Source organism: Lipotes vexillifer, unplaced genomic scaffold, assembly GCF_000442215.2.
Source record: "Lipotes vexillifer unplaced genomic scaffold, Lipotes_vexillifer_v1.1 scaffold1008, whole genome shotgun sequence".
NCBI lineage: Eukaryota > Metazoa > Chordata > Mammalia > Artiodactyla > Lipotidae > Lipotes > Lipotes vexillifer.
The window spans coordinates 3,890,437-3,913,731 of record NW_006772616.1 but is presented as its reverse complement, the minus strand read 5'-3'; the positions used below and the strand labels follow the sequence as shown (position 1 = coordinate 3,913,731).

The 23,295-nt window shown below is 41.1% G+C and overlaps 1 protein-coding gene across 1 annotated transcript in view; it reads right to left on the bottom strand.

The window, feature by feature from the left end:
* GXYLT2 (glucoside xylosyltransferase 2) overlaps positions 1-23,295 on the bottom strand; it is a 76,796-nt gene that overhangs the window by 39,736 nt on the left and 13,765 nt on the right. Inside the window, exons 2-3 of the mRNA XM_007447668.1 lie at positions 16,683-16,875; positions 8,984-9,115 (exon numbers count right to left, since the gene is read on the bottom strand). Coding sequence (XP_007447730.1) covers positions 8,984-9,115; positions 16,683-16,875 — 325 coding nt within the window. The remainder of the gene's footprint in view (positions 1-8,983; positions 9,116-16,682; positions 16,876-23,295) is intronic.

The window sequence follows — 23,295 nt, the reverse complement described above, 5'->3', positions numbered from 1 at the left end:
TCCATTTTGAGTTAATTTTTGTAGTGTGTAAGGTGTGTGTCTATATTCATTATTTTGTATGTGGTGGTCCAGTTGTTCCAGCACCATTTGTTGAAGAGACTATCTTTGCTCCATTGTATTGCCTTTGTGCCTTTGTCAAAGATCAATTGACTATATTTATGGGGGTCTATTTCTGGACTCTCTATCCTGTTCCGTTGATCTATTTAAAGTTCTATTTCTATGAACTGGTATAACATCTTTCTTAAATGTTTGGTAGAATTCACCAGCAAACCCATTTGGGCATGGTGCTTTCTATTTGGAAGGTTATTAATTATTGATTCAATTTCTTGAATAGATATAGGCCTATTAAGAACATCTGTTTCCTCTTGGGTGAGTTTTGACAGATTTCGTCTTTCAAGGAATTGGTCCATTTCATTTAGGTTATTAAATTTGTGGTCATAAGAGTTGTTCATAGTATTTTTTAAATTGTACTTTTAACGTCCATTACAAAGGATCTGTAGTAATGCCCCTTTTTCATTTCTGATATTAGAAATTTGTGTCATTTCTTTTATTTATAACTTCGCTAGTGGCTTATTGACTTCATAGATCCTTGAATTTCCGTATAAATTTTAGGATTAGCTTGTCAATTTCTGCAAGTTTACTGAGGCTTTTATATGGCCTAACATATGGTCTATCCTGGAGAATGCTCCATATGCGCTCAGATGGATGTGTGTTCTACTGGTATTGGGTGGACTGTTCTACAGATGTCTGTTGGTCCAGCTGGTTTATAATGTTGTTCAAGTCTTCTATTCCCTTGTCGATGTTCTGACTACTGCTTAATCCATTATTGAACGTGAGGCACTGAAATCTCCTACTCTTACTGGTGGATTACCTATCTCTCCCTCTAATTCTGTCAGCTTTTGCTTCAAGTATTTTGGGGGCTCTGTTGTTAGGTGCATGAATGTTTACAACTGTTATATTTTCTTTGTGGACTAACACATTTATCATTATAAAATGTTTCTGTTTTTCTCTAATAACGTTGCATATTATATTCTATTTTATCTGATACTAGTATAGCCACTACAGCTTTCTTGTGGTTGCTGTTTGATTGACATATCTTTTTCCATCCTTTTGCTTCCAACCTATTTGTATTTTGAATCTAAGGTGTGTCTCCGGTAAACAGCACATAGTTGGACTGTATTCTTTGTCATCTATCTCTGGCAATTTCTTTCTTTTGATTGGAATTTTACCCATTCTTATTTAATGTTATTATAGATATAGTTGAGTTTATGTCTGCTATTTTACTTTTTGTTTTCAATATCGCATGTCTTTTTTATTCCTGTAGTCTTCTTTTAACTGCTTTCTTCTGCACTGAGTATTTTCTAACATAGCATTTTAATACATTTTTTCACCATAGTTTTTGAGATATTTCCTTGGTGGTTGCCCTAGAGATTAACGTATATATCTTATCGGAATACACTTCAGATTTATACTAACTTCATTCTAATGAGATATACAAATGTTAGTCATATATAATTCTATTCCCTCTTCTCCACTTTATGACATTGTTGTACGTATTTACATCTATACTGTTACAAACCCAACAGTATAATTGCTACTTCTTACAATTTTATGTGTTTAAAGAAGCTGAGAGAGGAAGAAGAGCAAGTATATATTTATGGAGTTTGTTATATTAACTTTTTCACATGCCATTTTTAATTTTCTTCATTTGTTCCTGTGGATTCAAGTTACTATCTGGTGTCATTTTCTTATTCCATACAATTTTTCCTCCATTCCAACCTCCTTTGTGCTACTATATATATATATATATATATATATATATATATATTTATTTATATTTATATTTATATATATATATATTTATATTTATATTTATATATTTATATTTATATTACATTTCTATGGTACAGGCTCAACACATGATTATTATATACATAATGTTTTATACAATTGTTTTTTAAATCAATCCAGAGAATAAAGGGTAAAAAATACTCACTTATATTATCTTTTGCATTAATGCCTTTATTGGTGCTCTTTTTTTTTTTTTTTATTGTGAGTTTTGAATCACTGCCTGGAGTCACTTGCTGTCAGCCTGAAGAACTTCCTTTATTCTTGTGGTTCTGCTGTAAATGAATTATCTCAGATTTTGTTTATCAGGGAGCGACTTTATTTCACCTTCATTTTAAAAATTATTTTGCTGGATATAAGATTTTTGGTTGACAGTTCCCCCTACTTTTTGCCACTTCAGATAATGTTATCTCATAGCCTTATGGCATCCACAGTTCCTAATGAGTAGTCAGCAAATAATCTCATTGAAGTTCCCTTACATGTGACAAGTTATTTTTCTCTTGCTGCTTATAAGATTTTGTCTTTGCCTTTCAGGACTTTTACTATGATTTATCTGTGTGTGGATCTCTTTGAGTTTATCTTACTTGGAGTTAGTTGATTTCTGATGTGTATATTGTTTTTCATCAAATTTGCAAGTTTTCAACCATTATTTCTTCAAGAATAATTTTTTTCTCTATTCCTTTCTCTGTCTCCTCTCCTTCTGGTGCTCTCATCATACATGTCTTGGTGGATCTGATGGTGTTTCACATCTCTGAGTCTCTGTTCAATTTTATTTGTTATTTTTCTCTGTTCTTCACATTTTGTATAATCTTTATTGATTATCTTCAAGTTTACTGATTCTTTCTACTTTAAGTTCAAATCAATAGTAAGCCCCTCTAATGATTTGTTTCACTTCAGTTATTTTACCTTTCAACTCCACAACTTCCGTGTGGCTCTTTTTTAAAAAAATAATTTAAATTTCTTTATTGACAGTCTCAATTTTACGAAACATTGTCATCACATCTTACTTTACTTCTTTAAGCACAGGTTCCTTTTGTTCCTTGAATATATTTGTAATGGCTGTTTTGAAGTCTTTTTCTACTAAGTCTGACAGCTGGGTCCTCTCACCAGGCAGTTTCTGCTGCCTGCATTTTTCCCTGTGAATGAATCACACTTTCCTGTTTATTTGCCTGCCTCATATTTTTTTGTTGAAAAAAAATTTAGAGCATATTTTTAGCATGTTAATATATTTTAGCATGATAATACATTTTAGGATGTTTTAGCAATTCTGGATAACTCTCCCCTGCCCACCTCACGCCCCAACTCAACATACAGGGCTTGTTCATGTTGTTTGCTTGTTTATTTGTTTAGCATCTTGACTGGACTATTTCAGTGAAGTCCACTTTATCCACTGTGTGAAACCTATGATGATTTTCCTCAGTGGGTGCAGCCTTGTGCATGCCCACAGTCACCCAGGATGACAGTGGTTTTATCAGGGCTCTCTCTGATTGACTCTTCTTCTAATCATCCTCTTAGGCTGTGCATCTCTGTTGGTATTACACCCAGCTATTAGCCTTCACTAATTGCCAGCTGATTGCTCTCCTGTTTTTGACAATGGCCTGAGCACAAGTTGATCCTGCAGTATGATCCATTAAATTCTGGCCCATTTGCAGGGATAGTTTTTGAGGTTGGTCTTTGAACTTTGTTCTGACACCAGGAGGGCACTTTTTATTTGTCTCTTTCCCTGGTTCTCCCTTGTAAACTAACTAGCCTATGGTTTAGCTTGTTGCTCTCATGAAGCATTCTCTTAATGAACAGAGCCTCTGAATCCCTGGACATACTTACCTGAAATTTAAGCTCTGTAAGACACAGCTGGTAGAGATGAGAAATGCTGATGACCTGCCCCTCCCAAGGAAATACCATAGCCCTCAACTGGGAGCTGGGAGGATCCCTGTGTTCTTGACTGAATTGTCTAGAGTTGGGTTTCCGCCACGCAGAGCTAGAAGGGGAGAGGGAGGGAGTGGGTCATGATTCAAGTGTCACAGACTCTTGCTCTTCCTTATTAAGTTTTAGTAGATTTTCTTGAGTAAGAAATTTGTTTCTTAATGTGCTAAGGTCCTTAGGACAATTTCCAAAGACTCTAGATAGTTGTTTTAAAAATAATGTTCACAGTTATGCTTGTTTCACTGAGGAACAATTTCCAGAGCTCTCATGCCACCATTTCAGATGTCACCACCCTGCCAGGCTCTTTTTCTACTGCCGTAGCTAAGCTTTAGAATTTGTCTCTCAGGATGCTTCAAGCAATCATCATTCTCACAGAGTGAGCCCTGCAAGGGACGGGGAGAGAGCCAGACAGAGCCCTGGTGACATTATAGGAGCCTTGGGATCTAGCTGTGCTTGAGATTAGCCCTCTGATCTGGACTCCACAGTCAGATAAGTGAATAAGTTGCCTTCTTTGCTTAGCTGGTTGAAACTGAGTTCCTCTCACATGTAACCAAGAGTTGTAACTAATACCCTGAATGTCAAACTTTTAATAATGTGTGAGTAAATGATAAGTACTGTGGAAAGCTTGTTCAACAAAATTAGTATCTAGGGTCATTTTCATGTGATATTTAGGTAACTAATCTCATCCTGATACTTTATGGCCTCTGAGTGCTTGAAGAAATATATAGACATCATTTATGGTGATTCTAACTGATGTTCCTCTTAATAAGGATTTTTAATACATTCCTATTTGCCTGTCAATATTTGTTGCTACCCAAAGGGTTGTTTCCAAGGAAGTCTCAATGTTAACTGCTAATTCTGAGGTATAATATTAATAATAATACAGAAGCCTAACCTTAATTACAAAAAGTTCTAATAAGTCAGGTAAACCCCTCTTTTCCATCGGTCTATGGCAAACTTATTAGAACATTTCTGGTAAGCATACAGTTTTTCCAAATATTTGAACCAGATAAAGACCTCTTTAACAAATTAGAAGTAGAAAGAGGGAAGACTTATGTTGTTGCCCTTGATGTGATATGGAAAATCTAGGTAATTAAGATTTTTGCTTATTTGGCATGCCACTACTTTGACATATTAAAGAATGGGACAAGTTTGTTGGAAACATAAGAGTTAGAAATTCTCAGGATGTATTTATAGTTCAAGACTGTGAGCAATTTTATCCAATCTCTCTTGATAATATTCTTCCCTAACTCCTTCCTTGAATGTGGATACTTATGCCAAGTTTTATGAGCAAGGCATCAGACATTATTATAATCCTGGAACTTACAAAACATGGTTTTAAAAGTCTTTCTCTGGATGATGACTGGAAAGTGCCTTAACCTACCTCATATTACCACATTTGGTACCGCTTGCCAATAAAGTTTCTGTAGATTCTGTAATCCAGTGATCTCTTGTCATATTTTAAATATCTCTAGGATCTCCAGAGGAGCACATTATTGAGAAGACAGGCCTTTATAATCAAACAGGCACAGTGTGTAACAAAATGTAGAGATCCATTATGCAATCTCACTAATTGCTATTAAATGAGGAAAAGGTGATGTGAATTCACAAAACTCAATTATTCTTATAGAATAAAGGCTTTTGGCCTTCACTAAGGAAAAGGGGACAAGTCCTCCAAGGTCAATTTTAATTGACAGGTTTGATTTATTTGTGATTGGCATATTGTTTTAAATACTTTGAGCTTCTGAATTACCTGAAAGCAGAATGCAGTCTAGGGAGCTTAATCAAGTCGTCTGCTGTTTACTTTGCACTAATAATGGTCCTTAGATCCACCATTCACAGAAATAGAAAAGTAAGCATCCACTGATTTAGGACTTCATATATCTTGAATTGGTGGGATCTGAATTCCACTAATTGTACTTGAGAATCTAACAGTCTTGAGTTGCAAAGACACATGCTCTGATTAGTAAAATCTTACCTGAGAAAGGGTTTCATCTGCAGGTTTGTGGTAGATGACACTCCCTCAGAAAAGAGGTAAGGGTTTCCCTGGTGGTGCAGTGGTTAAGAATCCGCCTGCCGATGCAGGGGACGCGGGTTCAAGCCCTAGTCCGGGAAGATCCCACATGCCGCGGAGCTACTAAGCCCGTGCGCCACAACTACTGAGCCTGCGCTCTAAAGCCCGCGAGCCACAACTACTGAAGCCCGTGCACCTAGACCCCCTGCTCCGCAGCAAGAAAAGCCAACGCAATGAGAAGCCTGCACACCGCAACGAAGAGTAGCCCCGACTCCCCGCAACTAGAGAAAGCCCGTGCAGCAGCAAAGACCCAACGCAGCCAAAATTAAAAAGAAATAAAAATAAAAAATAAAAGAAATTTAAAAAAGAAAGAAAAGAGGTAAGACTGGGATTCTCAGTCAACTGACTGACCAGGGCTAGAATGTTTGCATTTTATTTTATTTTACTTATTTGGTTGCACTGGGTCTTAGCTGCAGCTCGCGGGCTCCTTAGTTGTGGCACGCAAACTCTTAGTTGCGGCATGCATGTGGGATCTAGTTCCCTGACCAGGGATCAAATCTGGGCCCCCTGCATTGGGAGCACGGAGTCTTAACCACTGTGCCCCCAGGGAAGTCCCTGCATTTTAGAATCTCCATCTCCTCTGCAGTGCCTCAGCAGCACACTGATCTGGTTTTACAGAGATGAATATCAAGGAAAACATCACCTAGACTTTATTTCAAATTACCCTGAGGATCAATATATCTCACTGATGTCCAGAAATTCCATGTTTATAATCTTCTGTTATGATATACAACTCAGGGAAGGTAAATGTCCTGTCAACTGCAATCTGTCTTTATTATTTTTAAGGAGGGCTAATTTCCATTATCAAAAGCAGATAAGGAATGCCAGCACTCATTTGTCATTCAAAATGGAATAGACTTGTTTAGCTGGGGATGAATGAAAACCATCATGTGGTGGGTTTGTTTTTTTAGTAGTGGCAGTAAAGTCACAATTCAAGGTCAGGGAAGATTCAAATATGTTCTACTGGGTTGCTACTATTTTTTTGCATAGGTTGGGGAGACAATTTTCCAAAAATAACTTGGGATTTCTAATATTTTTCCCCCTAAAACAGAGATAAGAAGCAGAAGCCTGAGATTTTCTCTTGGCTTCTCAAACAGTAGTTAGTTTTCATTTCACCAATCTGAAGATTTTGGTTCCGATTTGGGGAAGTCTTTTCTTACTCCCATTTTTATGCAATGAATCCCACCTCACAACCTGTATAAAAGGCTGTGGCATGTGAAAAATAAGTCATTTAGTAGTGAGTGGGCTTGTGCAGCAAATCAGCACCAAGAGTACAGCCAGACCTTGTTTTTTTCACAGGTTCTGCACAGGAAATGCTAAAACTGCCATTTGCCATTTGGGATTTCAGACCAACAGATGGTAAGACCTCCCTGTGTGGGTGTTTCCCAGGCACCTCGAAATCAAAATATGACCCAAATTAAACTCGTCTTCTCCCTTACAAATAATGGTCTTTCTTTAGCCTTTTCCATCTCTAAATAGCACTGCCATCCATTTTGTAGGCTGAACTGTAAGAAATTGCCTTTTTTCTAGGTCATAAGTAGCAGAATACTGGCAATTTCAAACAGATCAACCTTCATAGCTGTTCAGGTCAGAAACCTGGGTGAGATCTTTATCACCTCCTCTCTCCTTCAACTCCCACAGCCAGCCAGTCACGGGGACTGGTAATTCTATTTCTCAGGCACGGTCTGCAACCATCTCTAAGGCAACCGCCATAGCCGAAGTCAGTATTAATTGGCCTCAGCAATTCCACTGTCCACACTGCAATGAACCGGTGAGTCCTCTGTATTACCCAAGTCAGATCATCTCACTTTCGTGCTAAGAATTGTTCAATGGCGTCTCACTGCCCTTAACGCAAAGACCAGACACTCCAACATGGCTTACAGAGCCTGCAAGCTCCAGCCCCTGCCGACCTCTTCTATCCTACCGTGCTCTATTTTCTGGTTACTGGACCTTCTATCTTCCCAAACATGTTCCTGTCCACTTTTGCAGTAGGGCCCCTTTGTACCTGCTATTCCATTTGCCTGGAACTCTTTTCTCTCATTATCCACCCCAGGCCCTAGTCTCTCAGTGACCCCCTACTACTCCTTCTTTCACGTCTCAGCATAAAAGCCATTCCTCGAGAGAACCTTCTAGACATCCCCCAGACCAGAGTGGAAACCCATGTTACATACATCCAAGAGACTCTGTTCTCCACCTCAGCATGGATCACATTTGTAATTACCTGTTCAATGCCTTGCTAGACTCAAACTCCAAGGAGGCAAGACCAATAGATAACTAATAAGGACCTACTGTGTAGCACAGGGAACTCTACTCAATATTCTGTAATGACCTACCTGGGAAAAGAAACTAAAAAAAAAGTGGATATATGTATAACTGACTCACTTTGCTGTACAGCGGAAAGTAACACAACATTGTAAATCAACTATACTCCAATAAAAAAGAAAAAAAAAGACCACAACTGTCTTGCTCACCACCATATCGCCATCACTAAGCCAGGGCTTCGCACCTAATGGGCGCTCAATAAATGTTTACTGAAGGCATGACCTTCACAAATGTCAAGGTTGCAATTCACAATTCAAAGCTGCCATCTTTGTTCAATGATATTCTCAGTTTTGGAATATCTTCGGTGATTTTTCTATTTAGAATTTTAAAGGAGGAAACAAAAACATTCAATGTGAAAATTCAAAATGGAAAAGGTGAACCAGAACTCTGGACCTTCTCTGAATTATCCCCTAGCATAGCTACATCTAGAAATAGTTATTATTATAAGAGAAATAATAATAATCTAGAATAACATTTATTGAGCATCAACTATGTGCCAAGCTTATGGAGGAAAGTGAGGCTTAGAGAAGTTAAGAGGTTTAGTGAGGTCCACACAGTTAGTAAATGGTGCATCCATAGTCACAAAGACCCATAATCCAAGACATGCTTGGGATGCTCTCAGTCCCTCAATCTTTGGGAAAGACAATTTCTCAACCACAGGGACCCTCTCTCTACACCCTGAAGACTACAGAATCCAAGAGGAACATATTTTCCACTGTAATTAAAATGTCTCTAGGCACACCCTAGTTAATTCCATGATGTTTCCAAGAGCAATTCTCTCCCAAGCAGCAACTTATTAAAAGCAGGTGTTCCTACCGGAAGAAAGAGTCTCTGGGCAGCACACGGTTTGAATAATTTCTTCCATTCCTGAGGGTTTCCAACCGAAAATGTGATGGGGTAGATTCTGTACTCAAACTTCTTTGTATATGAGTCTGGCCACTGTCGTAGCTGAAAAACATGGAAGGTCAGGGGAGGGTGATTAGACCCCAGAAATATGAAAAACACCTAAATCTTCTGCATGGCCAGGTGGAAATTATTCAGGTAGCATACAAAGAAAGTCTAATTTTATCACCACAATTTATGCTCACTGAATAAAAAGACCACTGCTAAGATTTAAAAAAATAACATCCAGAGTTGGCAAGGATGATGGGAAACTGGCACCTAAACTGCAAGGGTAAATTTAAACAAACTCCCAAGATGGCAGTTTAGAGACTAGTAACCACAAATGCCAAGACAGAGGCACAAGGACTTTCACCGAAACATAGTTTGTAATAAAAACAAACAAACAAACAAACAAAAAAACCTTGCTCAATACTCAATGCTCAACGATAAGGAATTGGGAAGATGCATTATGATGGAACTACACAGTGGACTAACGTACAGTTAAAGTAGATCTATATGCGCTGTCATGAGAAAACGGTCACAATATATAGTTAGGTTTTAGTAAAAGCAGAGTACAATACGAAATGTATAATATGGTTCTATCTTACAGGGAAAAATATACGCATACACTTACACGTACAGAAAAAGCTGAACAGATATGCTCCTAATTGTTAAACGTGGGTACCTGAGGAGGAGGTGGTGGTGGTTTCCTTTTCTAAGTTTATATTTCTGTGTTCTTTAAGACTTTTATGGACAGGGTATATTACTTTGTCTGCATAAATTAATTTTATAATAAAATTATTTTAATTTATAGACTTCATTTTTCAGAGCAGTTTTATGGTTACAGAATTGAGCAGGAAGTACAGAGACAGTTCCCATATACCCTCTCTCCTTCCCCTCCCACCCCCCAGTTTCCCCATCACTGACATCTTGCATTAATGTGGTACGTTTGTTACAACCGATGAACCAATATCAATACATTGTTAAGAAAAGCTCATAGTTTACATTAGGGTTCATTCTTTGTGTCCTGTAATTTTACAGGTTTTGACAAATGCATGATGTTCTGTGTCTACCATTACAGTATCATACAGCATAGTTCCACTGCCCTAAAAATCCCCTCTGTTCCATTTATTCATCCCTCCTCCCTCCTTTTCATCTCTGAACTACTGGCAACCACTGATCTTTTTACTGTCTCTCAGTTTTGTCTTTTCCAGAATGTGATATGGTTGGAATCACACAGCATACAGTCTTTTCAGATTGGCTTTTCTCCTTGGCAATATGCATTTAAAGTTCCTCCATGTCTTTCTGTAGCCTCATAGCTTATTTTTTTTTATCACTGACCAATATTCCATTGTATAAACATATCACAGTTTGCTTGCCTATTTATCTATTGAAGGACATCTTGGTTGCTTCCAGTTTGGGGTGACTATGAATAAAACTGCTCTAAACATTCATGTGCAGGTTTCTGTGTGGACAATTTATCAATTCATTTGGGTAAATACCAAGGAGTGCGATTACCAGATTGTATGGTCAGCCTACATTTAACTTTCTAAGAAACTGCCAAACCGTCTTCCAAAGTGGCTGTACCATTTTGCATTCCCACCAGCAATGAGTGAGAGTTCCTGTTTTTTCATATCCGCTTCAGCATTTGGTGTTATCAGTGTTATGGATTTTAGCAATTCTAATGGTATGTAGCTGTATCTCATCATTTTAATTTGCAATTCCTTAATGACATGTGATCTTAAGCATCCTTTCATATGCTATTTGCATATGTATCTGTGTATCTTCTTAATTCTTTTTAGTTAATGCCTTCCCAGTGCCACAGTAACTCCACTTCTGAGAATTTATCCTAAGGAAAAATTCCAAAAGTACATACACACTTATTACAAGGTTGTTTACTGCAGCATTGTTTCTAACAGTGAAAAATAGGAAACAAGGTAAATAAGAAATTGGTGAAATAAGCTCTGGGATAGGCTTACACAACAGAATACTATGCAGCTACTAGTGACAATGTTGCAGAAAAAGGTCAGCAAAACATGGTAGTGGAAGAGCCAAACCCAGCCTGCTACAAATAGCACACAAGCCAAGAATGGGTTAAACATTTTAAAATAGTTGAAGAAAATAAAAACAAGAGGGCTTCCCTGGTGGCGCAGTGGTTGAGAGTCCGCCTGCCGATGCAGGGGACATGGGTTCGTGCCCCGGTTCGGGAGGATCCCACATGCCGTGGAGCGGCTGCGCCCGTGAGCCATGGCCGCTGGGCCTGCGCGTCCGGAGCCTGTGCTCCGCAACTGGAGAGGCCGCGTCAGTGAGAGGCCTGCGTACCGCAAAAAAAAATAAAAACAAAAACAAGAATAACACTTTGTGACATGTGAAAATCACATGAAATCTGAATTTCACTGTCCATAAATACAAGTTTTGTTGGAACATAGGCATACCCATTTGTTTAGGTATATCTATGGCTGCTTTTATAAGAAGGAATAGAGGTGAGTAGCTGTGAGACCAGACAGCCTGCAAAGCCTAAAGTAGTTACTATCTGGTCTTTCACAGAAAAAGTTGGTCAACCCCTATTTTAGAAGAAATTCGGTAATCTACGTAACAGTGATAGAAAATATAGAATATGATTCCATTTCTGATGTTGATATGACAAGAAATGTACAGAAATACACAAAAATTGTTCTCCTCAGCATTAATATGATGGTTGATTTTTTTCATTTCTGATTTTATAACTTTTTTTGATAGTTTACATTTTTACTCTCTGTCCACTAATATAACTTTTTTTTTTTACAGTGTACATATATTGCTTATATAGTCGCATAAAATTTTTTGAAAAACAACACCATTGGGAACACTTTAAATTTGCAATTTTGAGATGGATATTTGGGAGAGAAATCTTCAGGCATAAATACCCAATACAAGTGCATGAACACATCAGAACTGACACTGGGCATGAACGTTCAGTGCAACAGTACCAACCAATCAGAACAGACACTGGGCACAAATAGTCAGGACAACTGTGCCACTGCACAACAGCCCAAAATCATCCCTGGAAGGAGAATGGGAAGGTCCCATAGTCTACTGATTTCCTTGACTCTTTGATCTTTAGCATCCTATCTTCTAGAAGGGTTTATCCACCTTTGCCAATCCATGTCTTTTAAGTGGAATATTCAGACCATTTATATTTGTTCCTATGTCTATATTTGAACAGTATATTGACTCCAGCAACTAGAAATTCCTGTTGACACCTCTTCCTATGTCAGAGCTAAACACACACACACACACACACACACACACACACACACACACACACGATGTCAATGCCCCATGGGGCCCCACCTATCACCAGAACGGATTGGTGGCCATCCCCGCTTCTGTGTCGCACTATTTCCTGATTCTGAGTCTGGGGCAGGAGCACAAATTAACCAAACTTAAATCATATATTTGATCCTGAACTGCCTGGAGAGGCTAAGAAATCAACCAGCTGGCATTTTCAGCTTTTATACTGGGATATGACAAAAATAAATGAAACTTTCAAATATTAAATACCAACAACGTAGACAGTAAATACCACCAGACAGTGTACTTAAGCAGCTTTAAAAAAATTTCTACTTAAATATAACAGAACTCGTCCACAATGCCATTTCCAGAGGGATAATGACGGCAATTAGCATTTTGTTTTGTTTTGTTTTGACCCTGAGGTATGTGGCTCTGAGCATCTCCGGAAGTTATCACAAGACACCCTGGATATGGGGCTTCCCTGGTGGCGCAGTGGTTGAGAGTCTGCCTGCCGATGCAGGGGTGACGGGTTCGTGCCCTGGTCCGGGAGGATCCCACATGCCGCGGGGCGGCTGGGCACGTGAGCCATGGCCTGCGCGTCCGGAGCCTGTGCTCCGCAACGGGAGAGGCCACAGCAGTGAGAGGCCCACGTACTGCCAAAAAAAAAAAAAAAAAGACACTCTGGATATTCCCACAATGCCTCATTGTTGAAACTGACAGCCTTCAGAAGGATGGTATAACCTGCCCCTCCACACCAGCATCTCAGGTGGCTGAGTGGAAACCAACTGCTGCTGATCTATAGCTTCAGGGCTAACACAGTGCCCAACCCAGGGAGATATTCCAAGGAATCTTTGTGGAATGAGAGAATAAATAGGTTATCTGATTCAGCCTCACAATTACACTCTGCAATAAGCAGAGCAAGAATCATTTGTCCCTTTTGTATACCTGTTATAGATTTTTGCTTGATACAGATGAAGAAATTGAGACTGAGAAAAGTTCTGTGACTTACGGAAGAGACAATATTTAACATCTAAACTTGCACCATAATCCCAGCATGGAAAAGAAAGGGGTGACTCCATATGCCCTGCCCTGATGTGAACACCCTATTATAATCTCCTTTGCCAATGGAGCTTCACTGGTCTAACAAAGAACTGAGGAAATAAGCCATCAGAGGGATAAAGTCAGCAGGGCAACGTAAAATGTGGCTCAACTTCACAAGTATCTGCGATATTTCCCCATACTTTAGCTCCTAATTTATAATGTCCCAGGTACTATAGCTCATAACAAATTACCCCAAAACTTAGTAGTATAAAACGACCATTTATTATGCTCAGAGATCCAAGGATCAGGAATTCAGACAAGGCACAGAGGGACGGCTTGAGTCCACTCCACAATGTCTGGGGCCTCAGCTAGAAGGCTTGGAGGCTGGGGGCTTGAATCATCTGAAGGCTCGTTCTCACATTTCTGGTGGTGGAGGTCAGTTACCGACTGGGGACCTCAGCTCCTCTCTGTGTGGGCGAGTTTGGACTTCCTCACTGCATGGTGGCCAGGTTCCAGGGCCAGGCATTCCTAGAGAGAGCCAGGCACAAGCTGTATGCTTTCAATGATCTAGCTTCAGGACATTTGGCATACTCTATTTTATATACACATACATATTATGTTTGTAGACATATCTGTATTAGCCCTTGCTTTATAACAAATTACCCCAAAAGCTAGTAGCTTAAAACCACAAACGTTCATTAACTCATATCATTTTTTAGAGTCAGGGATCTGTGAATTGGGTTGTTCCAGCTCAGGACCTCTCATGAGGGTGAGTCATGTGAAGGCTGGATGGGGCTAGAGGTCCTGTCTCCAAGCTCAAGCACACGAGTGTTGGCAAGAGGCCTTCATTCCTTAACACACGGGCCTCTGCAAGGGCTGCTCTGACATAAAAGCTGACCTCCAAGAGAGAAAGAGTGCAAGCGAGATGGAAGGTGCAGAGCCTTATTAAACCTAATCTCAAAAGTGACAGAGCATCACTTCTTCCCTATGCTACTGGTCACACAGACCAGGCCTGGGACAGTGCAGGAGGGAAATATACAAAGGTGTGAATAACAGGAGGCCCTTTGGAAAACACAATCTGTTACACATCTATAGTTACACATACACATCTTCCTTCTCTTGTCTTTTTTAAGTCCAAGCCTGTATTCTGTTCTGCTCTGTCCTCATGCCCCAACTTCTAGCATGCAGTAGGCACTCAATAAATACTTGCCCAGTGGATATTGTACATGAGCTGACTAGTGTTGACCCACAGCCTCTTCTCCCCTATTCCTTCATGTAGGATACCTCTCGGCCCCCTTGGAGTTGGGTGGGCCTTGTGACCAACTGCTTCTGGACAGTTAAATAGGAGCAGAAATGTCACCGTCAAGTTGAGGGAGTGAAAAGCACAGTGGGGATCCGACAGTCCCAATCTTTCCTTTAGTGGCATCTCAAGAACTGCAGAGGCCAAATGTTCCAGCAGGTGCAGCTACGTGCATGAATGGTCTCTGTCAACTGTGGTCCCCGGCTGAGGGGGCCGTGTGGACAGGGACCCTGCTGTGCCTGCATGAGACATGCAGCAGGCATGTGGAAAGTCTCTTGAGCTTTCTGGAAGCTGTCACTGCAGCCTGAGCTAGCCTATCAAGATTACCGATAAGCATCTCTTGTATCACTTCTGCTGGTCCCAAGCTACAAAGGGGGAAACCGAAGCCCAAAAAGCCCACAAGACTTGCCCGAGATCACACAGCAAGAGTGGAGCTAAATTCTGAATTCAAGACTTCCATCTACTAGTTTGGGAGGCAGTATGGTATAGTGGTTAAGTTCGTGGAGGTCTGAGTCAGTAACCTTGAACTGACACCTGATGAGCTAATCACTAAGACTCTCTGAGTCTCAATGATCTCAGCTAGTAAAATAGGGACATGGTTATTACCATCTTCAAAGGATTCTTGCGAGAATTAAGTAAGAGTAAATCATAAGTCACAAGCCTTTGATAAAGGCTATTTTATTTTTAAAATTATTATTACTACTATTATTGTTGTTATTATTAATTATAATTCCCCTTATACCACAGCTTCAGAGAAGCTCCTATGTGTGTTTCAATGTTTTTCTTTGCCCCTCTCACTGACTCAGACCCTTCTCAAGCCATTTTCCAATCAATTTCAAAGCCCCAAGACTGTTCTGCCCTGACTTCTCTTGGTGAGAATGTCGAGGTGACTTTTTTTCGTGAGAAAACATAACACGTTTTCTAGCTTTCTGTTATTAGTCTTTCTATGCCCAACACGCTGCTTTGGCCTTTCTCATCAGCCTGGCTACCCCAGTGGCAGGATGCAGCCTGGTGACACAAGTCGGTAGATACAAAACAAAAGAGCTTCTCTCTCCGCCAGCGCGCAAGAACCCACCGCAAGAGAAGCCTCTCCAGGAAAACAAAGCTCAGTGTGCAGTCACACACGTACCAAGCCCGGGGAGAAGAGGCATCTCCAAAGCTCTCCTGGACTGGGAGGAAACTGTTACTTATTCCTCAGTACAGGTAGAGTCAAATAAATGATGACCCAGCCACATAATAAAAGACTGTGTAGTCAGCAGAAAGGGATGTGGTGAGAATCTATGAGTCCTCACCTGGAACGATGTTGATGCTGTGGCTTTAAGAGAGGAAATGCAAGCTCCAGAATAATACACAGAGAGTAATCTGGATTTTGTAAAAGAAATATGTTTTGATAAATAAATATAATAAATAAGTATATTATATATTTATATATATAAAATAAAAGAATACAAGCATGTGCATGTGTTATACATGTATGTGTTTATACTTATACAAATATACATGTATACACACAAACATACACAATCACACAGATGTGTAAACACACACACACCTGCATATGAAAAAAAATATGGGAGAATCACTCAAAAGTGTTGACTCTGACAGTTTCTTGTGTGGGAAAGAACCGTAGCAAGGACTTCTACCTTTTTAATTTATAACATCTATACTGTTGGAATTTATTTTGATGAGCGTATATTATTTGTCATTCAAAAAACATACATACATAGATAAAAATTAGCTACGTGACTCCCACTAAGAACAATGTCAATAACACCAAGAGGGATGGAGCCCTGAGTCAAGTGCTTTAAGTGCATCATCTCATTTAATCCTCACCATGTCTCTCTACAGGGGGTGTAATTATCCCTATATTATAGATGAGAACAGTAAGGCTCGGAGTCAAGGGTTCATGGGCACACAGCTGACTATGCAGCAAAATAATTAGGAAATAGGATATGCCTTTCCCGCAACGCAGTCTGTCTGCACTCAGTAAACAGCGTGCCACAATTCCTGCACATTCACCTGCTTGTCAAACTCGGACTTCAGAGATTCTTCGGTGAAGATGTGAAATTGCATCTTCCTGTGGCTGAAGAGCACGGCCGATTTGAGCATGACCAGCGTCTCCTCCAGCCGATTGCCACAGGCCACCACGGCCAGGTGGATCCAGAGCTCGGGGGGCAGCACAGCTTGGAAACTCCCGAGTTCTCCAGGCCTCCTAGAAAGAAGAAAAACAGGTGAAAGCTGTTATTAAACTCATAAAAGAAAAAAAATACAGCTAGTGCAGTGTTGGAACGTTTCAAAACATGAACAGGCACAATCTGTTATATTTTATAAAATGATAAGCATTTTGACAATTCTTCCTGCTTAGAGAAAAATACCGTTTATTCCCATATTTATCCTGGCAATAGCAGGATGAGTCACTGTTTGGACTGCTATAGGTGTCTGAGGCTTTTTCCGCCAGCATTCAGCTGTCTAGTGCCTGCTGGCTGCCTACTGGCCCATGTTTGGAAATGGTATTGCTAAACTCTGACAGCTGACACAGGGCTGTGGAGCTCCCACTCACATGGGCCATGGAAATTAGATTTGAACACAACTTGAACAAGAGGAAGGTGGGCGGTGGCTTTCCCATGTGAAACGAGCAACATGATACTCCCATGATCTGGATGGTTTTAGCTTGCAGTGGAATGCATGACCACCGGACCATAGGAAGATCATGCACACCCGGGAAGTGAGCACCCGGGCCTCCATTCCACCTTGGGAGAGTCTTAAACAAACAGGTGTTAATCCTAACTGTCTCTCTCAAGACTGCGGAGCTGGTAGGTATGAAATTCAGCTTCCAGTGTGAAATGCATATTAATGAGAAGCAGGCAGGAGAGGGGGCAGGTTAAGCTGAAAAACCAAGGTATCAAATATCCAGTCAACAGCTGAGAGGGGAATAGGGTCCAAGAAGTCCAGAATCATCATCCAGCTATTTCCTCGTAATAAAACATTTGGTCCAGACAAGGAGACACAGCCAAGCCTCAAACACCACTGAGAAGCATTTGCAGGCAAGCTGGAAGAAGCTGGCCTGGAAAAGGTGCCCTGAGACAAATGAAACTAATTTACTTGCACAAAAGATCTGGAGACCAGGGGAACTTGGACGTGGAATGCTACCTTCCTTCCAAAAACTTCGAGTTCAATCAGCGTGCTGCTCCATTATTCACTGCTCAGTCGAATAAAGGCAGCCTTGCTCCAGATTTCTTTCACCAAGAGGAAGGTTGAAGATGTGGGTGGAGGACTTTCGATAGCTTTCCAGTTTGATTACTTAAGAGCACGCTGAATAGAAGCACAGCCTGCTGCCTTAGTTAGGCTCAGATTCGGGGAGTCACTGAGATTCTAGTTATTTCGGGGATTGGAGGAAAAGACAAGTAGCGATGCCCTACATATCTCCTGAAATTGTCCACGTCTCTCCATGGCCCTGCTGTTACCTGATGAGATCACCATCTTCCCTCACCTGATCGCTGTGACAGCCCCCTAGATGGTCCACCTGTCTCCAGTCTGATCCTTAACCCCTATCCTATGATTTCTTCTTGTGGGTGCCAGAGTGACATTCTTCTAAAAATGCACATAGGATCGTGTTACTCCCTTGATAAAAATCATGTAAGGCTCCCGAATGCCTTCAAGGTCAAGTCCAAACTGCTGCCTGTGGCTCCTACTTATATCTCTTGTAACTGCCTCTAGCACCCTCCACCTGCATGGGCAGCCATGCAAAATCACAGTCACACTTATATTGCAACTCTCCAGCTCACTCCTAGTCATGAGACCCTGCTGGGTTGCCTTCGGGCCTTGGCACATACACTGTCTCTCAGAAATGCTCTTCTCTGCTCTCTCTGCCTTGCTAACTGCAGCCCATTTATTAGTCCACAAATCTATACTGAGTGCCTACTATGTGCCAGACACCATTCTAGGTGCCAGGAAGACAGTAGCGAACAAACCAGACCAAGATGCCTGCACTTGCAGAAGTTACATTCTACAGGTGGTAGGAAAAAGACAAAGGAAGAATAATGGTCAAAGCAAACAATAACTAACTAACTTATATAGAAAGTTATCCAGTGGTAAGTGCTAGGAGAAAATAGATAACGGAGCCAGGAGGGATACAGGAGTGGCAGATGGGCTGGAATATATTATACAGTGCAAAGTTAGGGGAGTCCTCACTGAGAAAGTGAGATCTGATGACAGCCTGACGGTGGGGAAGGCAGGAGGGAGTCACGTGCTTTTCTGGGGGAGGAAGATTCCAGGCAGAGGGGACAGTCCGAGCAAAGACACTAAATCAGGAGCATGCCTGTGAACTCAAGAACCCTTGCCTTCAGGATTCAGACGTCTTCTCTCCCTCAGCTTCATGGATGGATTTTCATACCTGCTATTAAAGCCAACTCCCAACCAATTTATGTAAAGGGATGGGAAGGATGCGTCACAGATAATGCTAAAATCACAGTCAATTAAAAAAAAAGACAGTCAAAATACCAGCCAAAATATGCTACAAAAGAGATTTAATACAAACTCACTTGCTTAAAGTTATGTTCAATATTTAAAAACACAGGTGTCCAAAGGTACCAAAATGATAAATACAATAGCTTAGATATCTTAAAAACGAACGATTACCCCACCCCCAAATAGAACAACTCCGCCTAGTTTAGCTTTACACCTTGGGCTTTTACATAAATTAAAAGTTTTAACCTCAGTAATCAGGGAAATACTAATTCAAACAATAAAGAGATTCCACGTTATTTTCGCACTGGCAAAACATAAAAAATAAAGGTTGGACCGTACAGGTCTCAGAGTGGATATGGAGGTGGGGGACAGCTCAGACGCCGCTAGTGGCAGTGTAAGTTGACCCAAACACTTTGGAAAGCCTTTTGGCAACATCTATCAGGAGTGAAGATATATATATATATAGATATAGATATAGATATACATATACGCCCTCACTCTTGTGGTTCTACCCCTACATATGTGACCTGAAGAAACTCTTGCACGTTTGCACAGGACCCACACAAGAACGCTCACAGCAGCCCTGTGTATAATAGTGAAAAGTTGGAAAAAACTTTTCTGTCTACGCACAGGATAATCATGAATATATTTGACAAGTTTAAGTGGAATACTACACAGCAGAGAAAACAAACAACTCAGAAAGTCATGTGTCAACATAAGGATCAAGAGGAGAAAGAGCAAATTTGTAGCAGGATAGTGATAGAATGAGACCATTTCGATGAAGCTTGAAAACCAGCAAAACAGCACTGCATGCTGTTCACAGACATATGGAGTAAAAGTCGTCATGCATGAGGATGAGAAATATCAAAGGCAAGGCAGTGGTTATTTCCAGGGACTTAAGTTTTTATTTCTTAAGATGAGTGCAGGGTTCACAGAAATTCATGATGTAATTGTCTGTTTTATTCGTACGCCCAAACTATTTGACATATACTTTGTTTTCCTTTTTGATTAAAAAAGCTTGCACCTCCCTGCAGCACAGCAGGCCACTTCTTTTCTTTGCAGGCTTCAGTGATATGGGACTGCACGGTACACAGAGCAGGGGCTGGGGCCTGCAATCTTTGTTGGTGTCTGGTTACAGGTACTAAACAAGACAAATAAAAGCCTCTCCTGGTGGCAGTTCAAGTACCAGCGGCTGGGGTTTAACGAGACCTTTGCTGCCCCTACTGTGTTACCTCTCACGTTACATTAAAAATCCTGGGCTTCAGGTAATAAGCGTCTGTGCTGTGTCGTCACACGGAATAATCAAGTTTAAGGGTGCTGAAATGGTGTGCCTTTCACCAGATCTTACCAAGAGCACACTCAGCCCCTCTCAAATGTCACCTGAAGGCTCTGCAAGGATCAAGGGAAGTCCAGCCTATGAACCTAGGACTTCTTAACCCCTTGAGTCACCAGGTGTTGGTGGCAAATGGGAGGTGGGGACCTGCACTTCCCCTGCTCTGACTGGTGCTTAACTATGTTCTTATTTACACTTTATAAAAGAAGACTGGAGTGGACATTTGCTGTCCAGGATTTTTAAAGACCTGTTGCTGAGGCTGGAGCTGATGGCAGGCACCTTGGCCACCACACTGGTAGAGCCTGGAAGGCAGTCAGCAGAGTAGAAAGCAGAGCTACAAGACGGTGGGTCAGATGTCGGGTGGCATTACTTGAGCACCTGAATTCAGGTGCACTGACCCTGACCCTGGAAGTTCATTGATCGAGCCAATAAATTCTCCTCAACTCAAGTCAGTCTGAAACAAACTTACAACTTAGCAATCAAAAGTGTCTTAAGGGCTTCCCTGGTGGCGCAGTGGTTGGGAGTCCGCCTGCCGATGCAGGGGACGCGGGTTCGTGCCCCGGTCTGGGAAGATCCCACATGCCGCGGAGCGGCTGGGCCCGCGAGCCATGGCCGCTGAGCCTGCACAGTTCCACAGCGGGAGAGGCCACAGCAGTGAGAGGCCCGCGTACCGCCAAAAAAAAAAAAAAAGTGTCTTAACGTAGGTCTTAAAAATAGGTTTCCAGTCACCTTGGACTCACTGCGCCTCTCTCATATTCTCACCGGGAGTCATCCTTGAAATGCTCCATGAATCCATTCCCTCTCTGTAGCTCACTGCTAGGACCTTGATCAAATCTCCATCACTCTACCAGTTTCATAGGTGGAAGAGACACCAGAAACCATGTCGCACAGCGGATTCCCGACCTGGCTGCATATCATCATCACGGGAGGTGTTTGTTAGTATTGAAATCCCAGCTCACAGAGATTCTGATTCCGTGGGTCTGGGGTGAGGCCCCAGCGTTTGCACATGAACACCTCTTGCCTTAATGAAAACATGCTGCCTTGTGAGGACGCCACCTCCCCAGCAGACCCCTCGAGTGGTAGCTGTTCTTCCTGCCCTGTCCTAGGGGCCTCAGGCCAGGAGGCGGGGCTGGTTTTCTCCTTGCTCCTCACTGCCGCGCCCAGACGCGGACCATGTCTCCACGGCGAAGTCCGTGGATGCAGCTATTCCACCTTCCGTGTTGCCGTCATCTCTCAGCTGCCGGTTTATTCCTCTTTATTCACTGAGTTGAGCTTCTTGCGGGTGTTTCTCCTCACCCCCGTTTCTCAATATTCTTCGGGGCTTCATCTGCTCTTTAGAAGATGGTTCCCGATCCTTCAGTTTTGTGAGCTGAACACCCTGCACCTTTTCCTTCTTACTACCTGAAGCACCTAGTGCTGGGCTCATATCCTGGACCTTCACACAAACGGTTCCACCTGGAATGTTCTTCCCTAGCTCTTTGCAAAGCTGCCTCCTCCTTTGGACAGTAGAATGGCCTCCCCTGACACCTCATTGAAGGAGCACCGTCCCTTTTATTTTCTATCATGGTCTTTGTTTATTTCATTCCAAAAATGAACCTCAGCTGGTGATTATATATTCTTTCATTGTAATTTATAGCAAGTACACAAAATTATTTACAGTCAATATAAGACAGTGTATCAATAAATTAAAAATATCTTTAGAAAAAAGACTGGAATAAAACACAACGCACAATTTCAATTTAAAAAATGTAAAACGTGTTGAAATAATACAGTTGGTACATGAAAAAACTTCTTGCCCCATAAAAAATGGGTTTTTTTGCACGTTACATTCTGGTCTTTATTCCATTGAATACATATTTTTACAGCTGCAGTAATGCTGTACATACAATTTTATATCCTACTTTTTTCATCTGCTTCTTTTATTTTTCTTGTTACTTTTTAAGTCTTCATGACCATCATTTTATTCCATCCAGCTAAAACACCATATGGCTTATCATCATTTCCTTTGTGTTGCTGTTTCCAATTGTTCTCAGTTATATATATTAAAAAATCTTGCACTAAGCATGCGTGGGCCAACAGATTTCTTTCTTTCTTTGCATTATTTCCTTTCACTACATTCCCTGGAATGGATTTACTGGGTTAATAGCTATTATCCTAGCAAGAATGTAGTAATTTTGACAGTTTCTCAAATTTACCCAAGAGTTCTCGGAAAACACCAGACCATAAGAAGCAAAAACAAAAAAAACGTAATAAACATTAGCCCAGCCACGTCTGAGCTCCTTGTATGAGGTAACCGTGTAGCTGACTGCTGAAACAAGATGAAACACACTTGCATATGGCATCAGTGCCTCCAAATTCCTTGTGTTCTGAAGCGGTGATGCTTAGGTTGCAGTTATTATTTAGACACTGCATCAAATAACATTGAGTCTCATAGTGAGAAGTTATTCCATTTTCAGTTCTTTTTCAACAATGACAATAAGAAAGTCTCACTTGGTGCTAATATGTCTTGAACATCTTTCTTTTTCTCTTTTTAAATATTTATTTATTTTGGGCTGTGCTGGCTCTTAGTTGCAGCACGCGGGATCTTTAGTTGTGGTGTGCAGACTCTTAGCTGCGGCATGTGGACTTCTTAGTTGTAGCATGCAGACTTCCTAGTTGCAGCATTCATGTGGTATCTAGTTCCCCAACCAGGTATCAAACCCAGGCCCCCTGCATTGGGAGCACGGAGTCTTAACCACTGGACCACCAGGGAAGTCCCCTGAACACCTTTCTAATGTTGCCTAATCCTCCCTTTCAACTGAAAAGACAGCAGACTTTAGATACAGAACCTTC